Source organism: Anneissia japonica, unplaced genomic scaffold (genome assembly GCF_011630105.1).
Source record: "Anneissia japonica isolate Jap-2015-1 unplaced genomic scaffold, ASM1163010v1 scaffold287712_len2945570_cov188, whole genome shotgun sequence".
Lineage (NCBI taxonomy): Eukaryota > Metazoa > Echinodermata > Crinoidea > Comatulida > Comatulidae > Anneissia > Anneissia japonica.
This window is the reverse complement of record NW_022704401.1, coordinates 193,610-208,368: the sequence shown is the minus strand read 5'-3', so window position 1 is coordinate 208,368 and position 14,759 is coordinate 193,610. Positions and strand designations below refer to the sequence as shown.

The following is a 14,759-nucleotide window of genomic DNA, read 5'->3' as shown; positions in this document are numbered from 1 at the left end:
TTTGATTAAGTCTTTTATCGTGTAAATGATTTTGTAATTTAAATTTTATTAATATACACCTTTAAACAGCCTTCTGTAAAACACAATTAATTTGTGATCAAGTCATTATTATTATTGGCTTTCCCAGCAGTTCTGGGCAGCGACGCAACGATGGGGCCGGGGCCCTGTGGCTTTTCGAGACTGGGGCCCTTTCCGGTCACGGTCGCCAATTACATTGTGGGGTTTAGATGTGTTTTAAATCATGTTTGTCATTGTATAATTGTTTTAATGATTGTAAAATTGCATATTAGTGGAGTAGGAATTTAAAATAGAGGGCCCAGTGACTTTCATAGAAGAAGGGTCTGTACCACCTTTATTATGACACCTCTAGATATGATGACCGGAAATGGCACGCACTGACTTCAAATTTGAATATTTTTTGTTTTTGTTTTTTGTTTCTTTTAAATCATTATTTCTTTTTTACAAATTTGATAAATTAATTATTCCCTTAATCTGTCACTGGATATAATACAATATGTCCTACAGTCAATGTCAGAGACACATTATTCTGTTATGTATCAACAATGTTCTTTTCTGACCAAGGACCCTATAGGTAGGGGCCCCGGGGCCCCTAGATATTGGGGGCCCTGCGGATCACCGCATGAGAGCGTATAAGCGTTACGCCACTGGTTCTGGGAAATCCATTGTTTTTGTTCTGATATTTTTTTCTTTTTCTTACATATATTTTTCCTATTTTTTTTGCACTGTTTTTTTCTGGCCGTCACTTTGGTCACTTCCCATGCTTAGAATTTTTCTGTGCTTTGCCGAATCATAGGCCATACATCAAGGATGTGCCTCCTAATATTTAGTGTCAATCTATGGTGACAGACAGACATAGTAAGTCTAGTTAAAATTATAATTATAAATATTATAAATGTAACTCGGTATTAAAGGAATGATGGTATAAAAACTAATCAGCTCTACTTTCCATGCCTCCTAATGAGATTATATAACACCTTTTAACTTAACAAGCTTCTTAATAAGAATAGGTTACATATATAGCATTTAAGATTACAGATAATGAGATTCCCTGAGAAAGGCAATATGGAATATCAAAATCAATATTAAAGTTATGTAAAGTCAAACCATTCACTCAACACAAAAAAATATCAATTTTTAGTTATTAATACAGGGTTAAGCAGTAAATATAAAAGATAAAAAAAGAATCATTTAAATCCAACATTTCGTTATACAGTTTAAAGCGTTTAAATATACAGCGATTTTGGCCATTTCTAATTCATAAAAAAATATTTTTATGGGGAAAATGACTACATAGCATGATGTACAGATATATAAAGTTAGTTTAGTGTAATAAAATATATTTCAAAAATAATGACATTCCAACATTTTGGCCATTATCTCCGAAACACAATTTGCAAGCAACGATTGGTTTGGCTTGTCTCTGCCACAAATTATGTAATTATTAAACTACTATAACATTATCATAAATATTATCATCATCATCAACACTATCATGATGAAAGTTATAATCAACTTCTATGTCGTCATCATCATCATCATCATCATCATCATCATCATCATCATCATCACCATCATCATCATCATCAATGTCAACTCACCACAACTTTACAATAAGGCAAAACCATATCACCTATTCACAACACCACCTTATTACTATTTCACAATATATCAACACATTACAATTCACAAGACAGTGAAATCATACAATTTCACAGGACAGTGAAACCATACAATTTCACAGGACAGTGAAACCATACATTTTCACAAGATAGTGATACTGCACGATTTCAGAGGTTGGCGACACCTTACCAAATACAAAAACATGGTCACACCAGGACCAAATTGGAAAAAGTGGTTTTAAATGAGTTATGCATGTTTCAAATAAAACAAAAACAATAACTCCCATATGACACAGACATATTTTAATATTAGATTTAGTATTTCTGAAAATGATCAAATAGATCGAAATGTTAAATCTCAAAATGTCTCTGTCTGTTTTTTGGAGATCCCCTGGTTCTACCTATGGTTATAGACATGGTTATTCTTAGTAATTCAGATTTCAAGGACCATTTTTGGGTAGTATTCTTATCATATGTAATACTATATTCACTGAGATAAGCAATCCTTTTTAAATAAGGAATAAAGCTATTCTTGAATAAATCGATATACAGCATATATTATATTTTCTACCAAATAAATTCAATCAATCAATCAATATTAATCTCACAGTTATTGCCACACCACGCAATTTATCACGCAACAAGGTTAATGAATATTTATTAGCTCACCAGGAGGGTTGATCAATATGCATATCAATACTGTATTATTATAGTCTTTACCTTAAGTTTCGCAAATTTTCAACAGCTTCCTTATAGCATATATCAGTAGTTTCAGAGTACCTCTATAAAAACAATAAAAAAAAAAACAATTAAATAAATGTATCGCAATGATTTATCAAATACAAAAAAAAATATACAATATACTATAAAAATTAAGTTGCAATTAAAAAAAAAACCTGTAAAATAATAAAAAAAATTCCTAATATCGACAGCTTGAAAAACATAACTTTTCATTTCAACAACAAATACACTAATCAATTACATGACAGAACAATATGATCATGATGACAATGATTAGGAGAGTCATTATCATCGGGATTATCATGATCACGATGATAATCATCATCATTATGATTATCATCCCTAACATCAAATTACAATCAACACTATAAACATAATTTTACTATCATAATGCAAGGCTGTTTTTATACCTTGTTATATTGCCAATAATGATGATTAAAATAAAATTTTATTTTTATCGACCATGAAAAAATGGAAATTTCAGAAAAAAAACATTTTTTAAAAATTTATTTTTATTTTCACCCATGGCTGCCTTAAAATCTCCCAAAATAAGATATCTATATTTCTTCTTTAATTATATAATTTTAAATCATTTATCAATCCCATTTTTCAATACAATTTTATTTTTATTTTCGTTTTGCCTGGATGCTTTAGGAAAAACTATTTGCTAAATAGGAAAACAAAACTTAAGTTCGCTAAACAAGAAATAAAGAGAATCTTGCCTAATCATCAATATTACTTATATCAATATCATTATCATCATTATTATTATCCTCATTACTATCACAGCATCATCATTATCAACAATATCAACTTATCATTACCATGATCTATGATCAACAAGCCCACCAGAAATGAGCCAATTCAACTGCCAGCATTGGATCCAATCTGTGCTTTCAGCCATGTGAGACAAAAATTGTACTAAAACCGTGACATGCAAATGCTCATTGCACATGGGGCTGATGGCTAAGCTAATTGTTCATTTATTCTTTTTTAAACTTAACATTTTAATGTTTTATAATTGTTTGTCTTGTGACCCTGCATTTGGTGAGTATTCTCATACACTGACCTTGGGTTTTTGTGTTACATTTTTTTGTGAAACTTTACAAGATTTTAAATAAAGAATGAAGGGGAAAAAATCAATAGATCAAATTAAATAAACAATATTTAATACATAGCACATATTCCCTTTTTATGGAGGTTGGAATGGATGATTCCATTATTTTCTAGAGGTAAGTTACATAAATGGAAAAATGGCATAGTCATATAGTATGTATTTACAAAACAAACTTATATATGTATTAGATATAAAAAATATATATAAAAAAACCTAGCTAGATATCACAGATTTATCAGTGTGGTACCTATGGATAAATTAACACAAACAAATGATAATTCCATATAAAATTAAACAAGTACATAGCAAACTTTTTTGCAAATCACTAAAGCGCAAGCTCGGTGGTCTAGTGGTTATGATACCAGGTTAGTTATCTGGAGGTCAGAGGTTTGATTCCAAACCGAATCACTTGCAAATTTTTTGTGCAAGTATTTGGGAACATACTGAGTATTTAGTATGATAACACATCAGGTAGGGAAAAACATCGCCTCTCCATAGCAAACGTTTTACTGAAAACACTAGCTTTCACATTGAATGCATCATGTAGTACTACTATACAACACCTAATAAAGCTACAGTTATAGTAAATTAATTTGTTAGTCACAATAGGCTGTGATATCTAATAATATATTGCTTCTATTAATTTCATTACTACTGTGGTTGCCATAGTTATTTTTATTGTTAGTAATATTATTGGTTTTCATACTACTGAGGGAAAGATATTGCTTTTGCTTTTTTATTTTTTTTCCTATCACTATCATTGGCGTACCTTAAGGATGAGGGAAAACGCTCCCCCCCCTCTCCCACCCAGAAAGCTTATACCCCTTCCCCCTCAGTTTTTCCCAATTGAAAATGTCCAAAGCAAAAAAACATGCTTAAGTAGTTTAAAATCACCTCACCTTATTTTGCAAACCTAGCCGCACTCACTTAATCATCGAGACCCCTGCTCCACATTTACACCCCCCTCAGGCCCCCACTTCAAGACTCCTAGATGAGCTTTCCTGACTTCTGAGGTGTCTTTTAATAACTTTTAAGTTCTTCAAAATTCATAGGTAAATTTTCTCATTCTTATTACAGTAAATAGGCCTAGGCTTATTATGTGTGAAATTGGTCAAAGTCCCTGGCCCGTCCCCTGTCAAAATTTCCCGCACAATTCCTGTGGGGATTTTAGCTACTGAGTGCTAAGCCCTGTGCTAAGCCTACCTTTGGTACATCCACAGCAGAGATTGCGAACGGACGGAAAACTTTTCACCATTGGGAACCAGTGCAAATATTGCAGCCTTTCTGGCATGATTGAGTGGCCCTTTCCCTGTCGTCTTTTTAGAAAACACTGCGATTTTGTATACAGTATATTGATGCCGAATAAATAATAATAATAATAATAATAAGGGTAAATTTTGCATGATGATTTGTATTTTTAGGTTTAAAAAACACAATTTCTGCTCAGGTCCTGAAAAGGTAGGTATAGAATTTTTTTCGCTTGGCAGCTCAAGGAGGGGGGGTCAGGACCCCTTCCCCCTCCCCCAAATCCACCAATACTGTTCAATTTCAAATATTGGATAGTCATCAAACTTGTTCCAAGTATACAGCAGCTTAGCGCAGTCGGCTAATCTGGTGGTAGCCACTGTGTGTGCTGCTGAACCGTGGAGATCTCTAGGTCCCCAAGAAGAAATTCCCACTGCTGCCTCTCCTTGTGTTTCAGCTGGAGGGCTGAAATGTAAGTTACAATAGCGCACCGTTTTTCGGATGAGACTTTAAGCCGTTGGTCCTGTGTGCATTTATGGCCCATGTGCACCTTAAAGAATGCAGTACACTTGGCGGAAAAGAGTAGGGTATTGTCTCCCGGTGTGCTGCCCAATCACCACCAGAAGGACCCCACCGGAATAAGTCTTCTTCTAGACTTTTGTAGGCTATCCTTGGTGTTTACACCAAATAAATCCAATCTAATCCATAGATTTAACTAGTAATGTTATAGGCGATTCTGTTATACATCATGCAATTTGTGTTTTCTTAAAAGCATTTCAAGTTAAAGTCAGGTTCAACAGAGATTTGCTCTAAAATTCACTGTAAAATGTTCACTGTCTACCTATAAAGTTAAAACCACTGCATCAAAAACAAAAATGAACACAGACTGGAAAACCACCGGCTTTCATAGGGCAGAGTTCTATAGCATAGTAGTTAGGCGCGATCTCCAAATTATCTCAGACAGCAAAAACGCGTCTAGGTCAACACCCTATCACAAACGCATCTGAAAAATCAACCAGTCTAATTACCACGCTATATGAATATTCATTTGCTACACGCTTAAATTACAGCTCACGTCTGGACTACGGTCAATCGTTTGGACGCTTGTTGATCGTTTGAACGATTTTCTATTGTTTTCTTATACGTACATGTGGCTATACTTTCTCTATGGACCTATATTCTATGCTTGTATGAAGATTTGTAAATTACATGATGACAACATTCCTGGAGGTCCTGGTTAAAGGGGAGGAGCAAAGGCCAAAACGGAATATCAGCCTCCAAGCTATGTACTATTCAAACGGTGTTTTCAGACGCGTTTTGGTAGAACATTAGAAAACACGTCTGAACACTGATTTGTCATCTGGGATAATTTGGAGATCGCGCCTTAACACTCTATCATTAGCAGTATAAAAATGACCTAATTTTGAGTCTTGGTAACATCGAATGTTTTATTATGTTTGTTGTTTAATTTATAATTTCAAACATCAGTTCTCATTATTCCAATGAGAAAAGCCCTATGTTCTGTTTACAGACAAACATAAATTAGTTATCATTCTTACCAGTATTACAATTCTTTTATTCATTTACAAACATGATTTAAGTAATAACTTCCATGCTATCAATTTTCAAATTAAATGTGAAATTTAATTTATTTGTTTTGAAGTGGTCACTTGAAAGCTACAAAAAGCAACAGGACAGCACTAAAACAAATTAGCTTCAATTACCACGTAAAAAACAGACTAGTGTATCAGCTTACATGCATGGTACTACTACTGTTACTGTTATTGTTGTAGTCACATTCATTAGTGCTCTCTGATTCACTAATTTCAAATTTGATCAAATGCTGTCAGCCATGACTTTGGCTTTTATCCTTCCAAATGAATAATTAACAATTATATAGAAGTAGAGACAAATTTTGGTTAATATAAAAAAAATATTATATTAGATAAGATAATTTAAGATAAAGATATATCCTTGAGGTAATAAGCATAGCACTCAATATAGAAACTCCCTTATTATAATGCCATTTTAAACTGTGAATTAATCAGTAAGTTTGAGCATTGAAATGTAGGCGGCGCTAAGCATACATCACAGGTCAATTTGACTTGGCAATGTCGTAGTCTCAAAATAAGCAGGTTATTTTTTTTACATAAGACGAAAAAGGTTTAAATAATTGAGATAGCACATCCCACATCTTATAGTTCACGATGCATATAAACCCTGGTATTATCAAGTACTGTATATAATTGTAATTGAGGTGTCTACTTACTCTTTGAGTATCCTGGTCTCTTTGCTCCGGTAGAAGCAAAAGATTCCTATATTTTTAAAATGAAATTAATCCAAGGATTATATTCATATTATTTCATTTCATTTTATTCAGGAATTAAAATCACAAAACATTTCTTAAATACAGAACAAAAACAAAGATAGGATATATAATTAAGAGCAACAGACATCAATTCCTAGGGTAACTCCAGGAAGATTTAAAATATAAAAAACTTATTTCTTTTGGGGTTTTATATATAGAAACAGTAGTACAATGACCATTATTACTGTATATTTATTTATTTATTTTTTTCTTACTTCCATATATATTTATAAAATCTATTCAGATTTAACTGAATTGTTTCTAAGCTAAAAGGACGACCACATATTTCAAATTTCTAATCAAAATACATAAGTAAGCAAGCCACAAAAATATCAAAATATTATTGCCAACTAAAATGGTTTATTAAAATAAAAAATTTGCATTTATATGGTGAGTCTAAAAAGTGAATAGTTTTTTTTTCTAGTGGAATTAAACATTTAAAACTCTTGGCACATTCAATATGAAGGCTTTTTATAGGGCTTGGATTAATGTTGTTTCATCCTGGTTATTTAAAAAATTTTAATTTTCAGTTAATAAACCTAGGGTTTATAAGGTAAGGTGTTTATCCTCATAAAATTCAAACTGAAGTTCCATTAAGATAAAAAAAAAATGAGTTGAAAACAAACAAAGCATATATAACTATAAAATAAGTAAATGAAATATAATTGTAAATGTTCATCTTGTTTGTAGTAATGATTAAGATTGAGAATTTCTTTCTTAAACAAAATCGGCCCTCTAGAGGTCAGTCTGTATAGTTACATTCATCATCGTGTGGAGAACAGCGGAACTGTTAAGGCAATTTTACCATTCAAGTTTTAATCTTTAGTTTGATAAAAGGAAAAAAGAAATTCTCAATCTTAAATAACATATAATTATCACAAATATAAAAAAAAATATATTTATTTCTTAATAAGATAATACAAGGTCATGTTACAGTTCTTCATATATTGATTAAGGTATTGAAGCATGGACAATAAAGTTATTCAGGTTCAGTAGAGAATAATGGTTCTTTCAAACAAATTATTAAATATATTGATTATGTAAATATTCATTTTCATCACCATTCTTAATATTGATTTTGTGTAAACACATAATAAACACAAGTAGAATAACTATACTGTGTCAAGTGTTGTATTGTTTGCACATCTTTATATCACAGAAACAGATGAAAGTTAATTTAAGAAATTCACATTGGTGTCAAGAAATAAAATAATTTCTGAGAAAAAGTACATTAAAAAAATTCTATGCTTTTTTTTATTCAAAGACTTAATCTTGAAACTAATGACCACATGTTTTTTTTTTAAAATAATATTCTAAAATAGCCCTAAGAATTCAAATCAATATTGTGTGCTGGTGACCTATAATGCTGTACCTTAGTTGGCTTCACCCATAGACCATTCCAAGGCCCTACCTTCGGTCCCACTACGGCAGTAAGCAGCATAGGGGGGCGGATCTGGGTTAACATTAAGGGGGGGGGACTTTTTTTCATAAAAACCCCAAAAAGAAAGGGGTGTCAGGGGGATGCTCCCTGCGAAAATTTTGATTCTCAGATGGTGGGAAATGAGCTTTCCAGACTTCTGAGGTGTCTTTTAATGACTTTTAAGTTCTTCAAAATTCAAGGTTTTCCTCTCTTGAAAACGGTCAGGTAAACTTATTCTTATTATAGTAAATAGGCCTGTTATGTGTGTGTGTATTCATACATTTAAAAAAAATGAGTAAGTTGCATACATACGTATTCTTTTTTTCCATGAATCGATAAATTAATAAAGGGGCTCCGTGGGTTTTCCCCCCGGGAAAAAATTCAAATTCACATGTAAACAAAAAAAAAAAAAACCCTCCCTTTAGTAATCCTGGCTACATACTTTTTATTGGTAGTTCAATGGTTTGACCAAACTGTTTGTATGTTTTTCAAGATATTTTGTATTTTATTAAAATAAATCATGCGACTGTTATTAGAACTGATATGTGGCTGCAAGCTTACTTGTGTATTCCCAGGTAGGACATCAATGGAATGTCTGACTGCTTGTTGAGTCGGCAGAGGCGTTCCCAGTAGCAATCGTCACTTTGGTCATGGTTGAGGGCGTATAACGCAAACAATGCGGGATACAGACGTGGTAACAGTAATGGGTGCATCACACTTTCAATACTTACTTGCACAGCCCTTTGAAAACACAAAGAAAGATCAAATGATACGAAATAAGACGCTGGTCTTATATAGCGCATCAGACCCAAGACCTCTATGCACTTTAAATTATTTCAGTCACTGAATCAAAGCACATACTTCCTCTCACCATAGAGCTCTCATGTGATTAAAGGTAAAAAATAACCTTTGACTTGCAGCTTTAACTGGACAGAAATGCGCACAGTTTTAAACTAACACATTCACAACTTTCTTCTCCCCAAGGGTCACATTATGTCCAATCAGCTGCCAAGAGGCAGGCGTATTTTTGTTTATCCATGACAGAGACTGAATGGATCAGTACACTGGGTAACCCTTGATTTTTCTCAAAGGATGTACCGGGTCCTTTAAACTGTACACAAGAAAAATTGTGTACACTGGGTTTACGATTTAGAGTCCTTATCCGAGAAGACATGCTCCACCACCAGAACTACAGACGGGTGCCTATCCAACCAGCGTTAATGTTATGGCTGTAGGTTGCGGTGTCCCTGCCTTAAACGCTCGGTCATTCGTCTCGTCGGTGATTGTGCTTGAGAGTAGCTTAGGTCAGTTGGCTAAACTGGTTGTAGCCACTGTGCATGCCCTGAATGCTAGAGATCCTGTCAGGTCTTTGGTGCAATGTTCAAATCTAATCTAATTTTGGGCCAATTTAGGCTACTCTGAGACCATTCACAAAATACTAATCCCAAAATTCCCAATTTGTTTTTGTTATGCTGGGTCCTGGCTGATGGAATCCTTTCCAGCAAGAGTTTATCCCCTTGCGTCCATGCTGGCTATGGATCCAAGGATCTTTATGAATATGTTTACACGTGGCAGATTACAATTAACAATTTAGTTACATATACTATTTGTGGCAAAGACAAGCCAAACCAGTCACTCATCGCAAATCCTGTTTCAGAGATAATTGCTAAAACATGCTGGGATGTCAACATTTTTGAAATCTACTTTATTACACTAACCTATATTTTATATATCTATATACCAAGCTATGCTGTTATTTCCCCATTTTCAATGTTAAAACAACAATTTGTAATGATTTAGTAATGTTTTCTGCCTGTGAAATGCCCAAAATCATAATCTTGATGGATGATTTCTCAAATATCATTCTTTAAACAGCTGTACTGTATGTTTAAACTCCTGTAACTTCATAACCATTTCATATCTGTTGTTTTATTATTTAACCCTGTATTAATAACTAAAAATTGATTTTTGTGACGAGTGACTGGTTTGGAATTGTCTTTGCCACATTTTCGTTGTACATAAAAATGGTGTTATCTGCATTCGTACCGGCTGACATCTTTTGTAGGTTTAACTTCTGGCTTGTTTTCTTCCCCTTGTTGCATCATCCCATAGTCATAGTAATACGATAGTTCAGGATTTACTTCCACATTAGGCATTGGTGCAGAAACTGGGACTTCTCCATTGCACATTCTACCAGGTAAACTTGGAAAAAGTACCCTGTGAATAAATAACCAAATCTATGGTGATGTTCGTAGTGAACTTGAAAATAACACCCATTAAAAATAATAGAATGGTCCTTCCCCGTGTGCCTTAAAAGACTGCCCTACACCAGTATGGTTCTATCTATTATATCTTGATACTTGATTGCTTGACCCTTTATTTCTGGGGAAGAGTTCTCAGACTTCTTTTAAAGGATGCTACAAATGGTGCAGAAACAATGTCAGGCCGCAAACTATTCCAGCCATCAATGGCTGTGTTTCCAAAGAATTGCTTCCCAACGTCGGATTTAAATTTATCTTTCTGAAGTTTCTTTGAGTGACCTCTAAGGCCAGAGCGTTGGGTATATACAAAGTGAGGAACAAGAGGTTGCTTGTAACAATTGTTAATGTATTTGTATGTTTTAATAAGGTCATTTTCTTTCCTCCTTTCTTCAAGTGTACTCATTTTTATTTCAGTTGTGCATTTTCTTTGCACTTTTTCCAACTTCATGATATCTTGTTTTAAGATGGGGTTCCATACTACAGCATCGTACTCAAGTATAGGTCTAATGATCGATTTATAAAGGATTGATATCTTTTCTTCAGTAAATTTTGAGAAGCATCGCTTGATCAATCCTATCCGCTGTTTGGCCTTATTGCATATTTTGTTGATGTGGTAACCAGGTTTCATGGTTTTACTAATCAAAACACCTAGGTCTTTTTGTTAAGTTACTTCTTCAAAGGAGTATTTTTTTCCAATTGGAGAAAACAGTGTCAATTGTCAACATATTTAGGAGAGCACTCTCTAAAAGACTAATAATTTTCACTACCCCAACATTTGTAAACATATTATTTTTATTCAAATTCAAATTTTATTCAACCACATAGGGGAACATACAAAAATTCAATACAGTAAACATTAAATACCCAGAATAAGAAACAGCAAATTATTATTTTATATTAAGATTACCAGTAACTAATAATTCCAATCGGGGAGGTGGGTGGCTAGTGGAGCGCACCGAGCCTCACTTGGCTGAGGGCCAAGGGGCCGTCTAGGCCCCCGGTGGGGGGTCCAACTTATGAACTAATGTCTAATGTTCTCTAATGTTGAAATCAGCTTCCAAAACCAAAACAGTTTGAATAACACAAGAAACAAAGAGTATGCAATGTAACTATCTAATTTATTTTCAAATCCTCATTCTTCAAAGTGAAATTCTACACTTTAGAAATTTTGCATGAAATCTGTCAACTACGCTGTCAAGGTGGAGGTTGCTTCCCATATCACGATGTATTCCAAGCATCATGAGGCTATCCAAATGGGCATTTGTCATAACAGAACGCAAATTATTCTTAATTAGTCTCATTGAACTGTTATTATTATTATTATTGTGATGAAAAGTTAACACAAATAGTTCAATGAAAACAATATGGTGGCTAATCGAACACTACATGTTTATTCACCAACAAAATTTACTCGTTTTCCCCGATGGAGGTGCTATAGCCCCCAGCAGCCCCCCCTCCCCGGTGCCACCACTGATTCCAATATGCAAAAATCACAAAAAAAAAAAAACACAAAAAAACCATGTTTCATTCATAATCAGAAAGAGCAAAAGACCCCACTAAGACACAAATAGGCAAAATGCATTCTTTTTTAGCATATATTATCATACTGTTAAATAAGAAATAACAAACAAGGAACACATACTTGACTATGTCACTGAGTCTCTTGACAAAGGATTTGATCTCGTCGACAGCGTACGGCAGCAGTCGTCGATGCGCCCCTATGCCAAGGTACGTATTAGTGAATGCGTGCACAAGGTTATCAACAAGCTTTCCAAGTGGATGCAAGCTGGAGTTGAATGCCTAGTAAGGAAAAGTATACTCTTGAAAGATCATAGACAGGTAAAATTTTGATGGTGATATCTGGGCCAACTGTGATAATTTTGAACCTCAGGGAAGAAGCTATTACAAATTTTCATCCACAGGAAATTCTGAACGTGGGAAAGATCAAAATTCTTACAAAAAATACACAACCTCCCACTATAATTCATGGTATCTTTCTAATAAAAATTCAGACAAATAATGATGATGAAAATAATGTGAATGACGATTGATTTTCATGTATGCAAACAAATAGTTGTGGCCTCAGCCTTTAATAATTATGACGATGATGATGTCCTTTTCAAAACCTCCAATCATTGTTTTGTAAGTCACTGGGCCCACAGGCATGTACTATTGATGGCTTACAATTAAACAACTAGTCTAAGCTGTTATATAATAATTTAATACAGTATAGTAATAAAAAGTATGACTTGCATAATGTAATCAAGTAATGTTCTATTTCTCGAAACTGTAATTGAGTACCGGTATATACAATAAAGTTGAAATGGAAATGACTTACAGTGAAAAAGGTACCCCACTGTGAGCAAGCTTTAATTGTGGGGTCCTGAACATAAGAGTGTGTCTAAATAATATAACTGATTCAATAAGATGCTCAATAATTGAAGAGAAACAAAATGGAAATAAAATAAATTAATAAAGAATAAAAAATATAATTTATGTGATGCAATAAACTAGGGAGCAACAGCGGCGGAACGTTTTTTTTTGGGGGGGTCCAGTATGCCAGCGAAGCGAGCATGTAGCCTGGGGGCCACCAAGGGCCCCGGTGGAAGCCCCCTGGAAGCTACTTATGTTTTACGAAGTTTGGTGAATTTTATAAGTTATTTTATAGGCATCAAGCTACTGTAATATGATTTCATATTTGTAGTAATTTCCAGTGGCTGATCCAGGAATTCGAAATAGAGGGGGCCAGTGAGGGTACTTTCACAGATAGAAGATCTATACTAACCCAGCCCAACCATGCTGAGGTAAGAATATTTGTGATTATGGCACCTCTAGATGGCTGGAAATTGCACTTCCAGACATAAAATTTGAATATAATTATCTTTATATCTCCATTTTTTTATTGAACAATTTAGGGGGTGGGGGCGTGCCGGCTGGGTCCCCTTGAATCTGCCACTGGGTACTTCAGCAGATGGAGAATCTATACCACTTCAGCCCCACCATGGTTGTGGCTGAGGTAAGAAAATTTGTGATTATGGCACCTCTAGATGGCCGGAAATTACACTCTCAGACTTAAAATTTCAATATAATTTTCCTTATATCTCCATTCAAAAAAATTGAACAATTTAGCACCCCCTCCCCTTGAACGTGCCACAGATTTCCGAACAAAGTCGAAGTCAAGATTGCTTCCACAACCTCAATGAATTAATTATCATGAGGGTTATCCTTGATATGGGTTCCCCGACAAAAACTTCACTTTTCCCCCGATGGATGAAAATTACCCTTCTATAAATGTCATATAGCCGTCGGAATCATTTTGCAAGTGGTCCGGCCATTAGTCAGAGCAGGGGGTGGGGTACTTAACAATTTTGGTTGTACCCTCACTGTTTTATAAGTCATTTACTTTAATATTCATTCTGCTATATCTGTCATCCCGGAAATGATACTCCAACTGTGGCGGGTCCAGGAAGTCAAAATAGAGGGGTTCCAGGGAGGGTCTTGTGAAAAAAATAGAATGCACACTCGCCTCAGCCCCACAACAGTTGTGGGGCTGAGGCGGGTGGGGGCTGAGGCGGGTGGACATTCTATTTTTGGACAGTTTTGGACAGGAAACCGACGTAGTGAATTTTCATGTGATACGTCGATTTTCCACTATTTGACAGGAAACCGCGATTTTTTTGTTAAATGAACTCGCATACGTTGCATTGCAAACGATTCTTATGAAAAGTTCTCCAAGTCAACTTTTCATAATAAACGTAAGCGGAAACATATGCTGTCTGTATATTTTGCTTATATATCTTGTCTATACAACAACATTGTCGACGAACTAGAACTCTCATTGACTTACGTATTGATAATAAAATGGTTAAAAAGAAGCATATCCTCCATTTTTTTCTAACACAATGATAGGCATGTAAAATCTTATAGATTTTGTTAGCCCTATACACAGTGGCGGCTCTAGGATATA

General features: G+C 34.4%; 1 protein-coding gene across 1 annotated transcript in view; it reads right to left on the bottom strand.

Annotated features, from left to right (window-relative positions):
- The window catches only part of LOC117104645 (alsin-like), a gene marked incomplete in the record, with an annotated part of 49,482 nt that overhangs the window by 3,114 nt on the left and 31,609 nt on the right, over window positions 1-14,759 (bottom strand). The window contains 5 exon segments of the mRNA XM_033245525.1: window positions 2,361-2,422; window positions 7,013-7,058; window positions 9,093-9,272; window positions 10,578-10,748; window positions 12,435-12,592. Coding sequence (XP_033101416.1) covers window positions 2,361-2,422; window positions 7,013-7,058; window positions 9,093-9,272; window positions 10,578-10,748; window positions 12,435-12,592 — 617 coding nt within the window.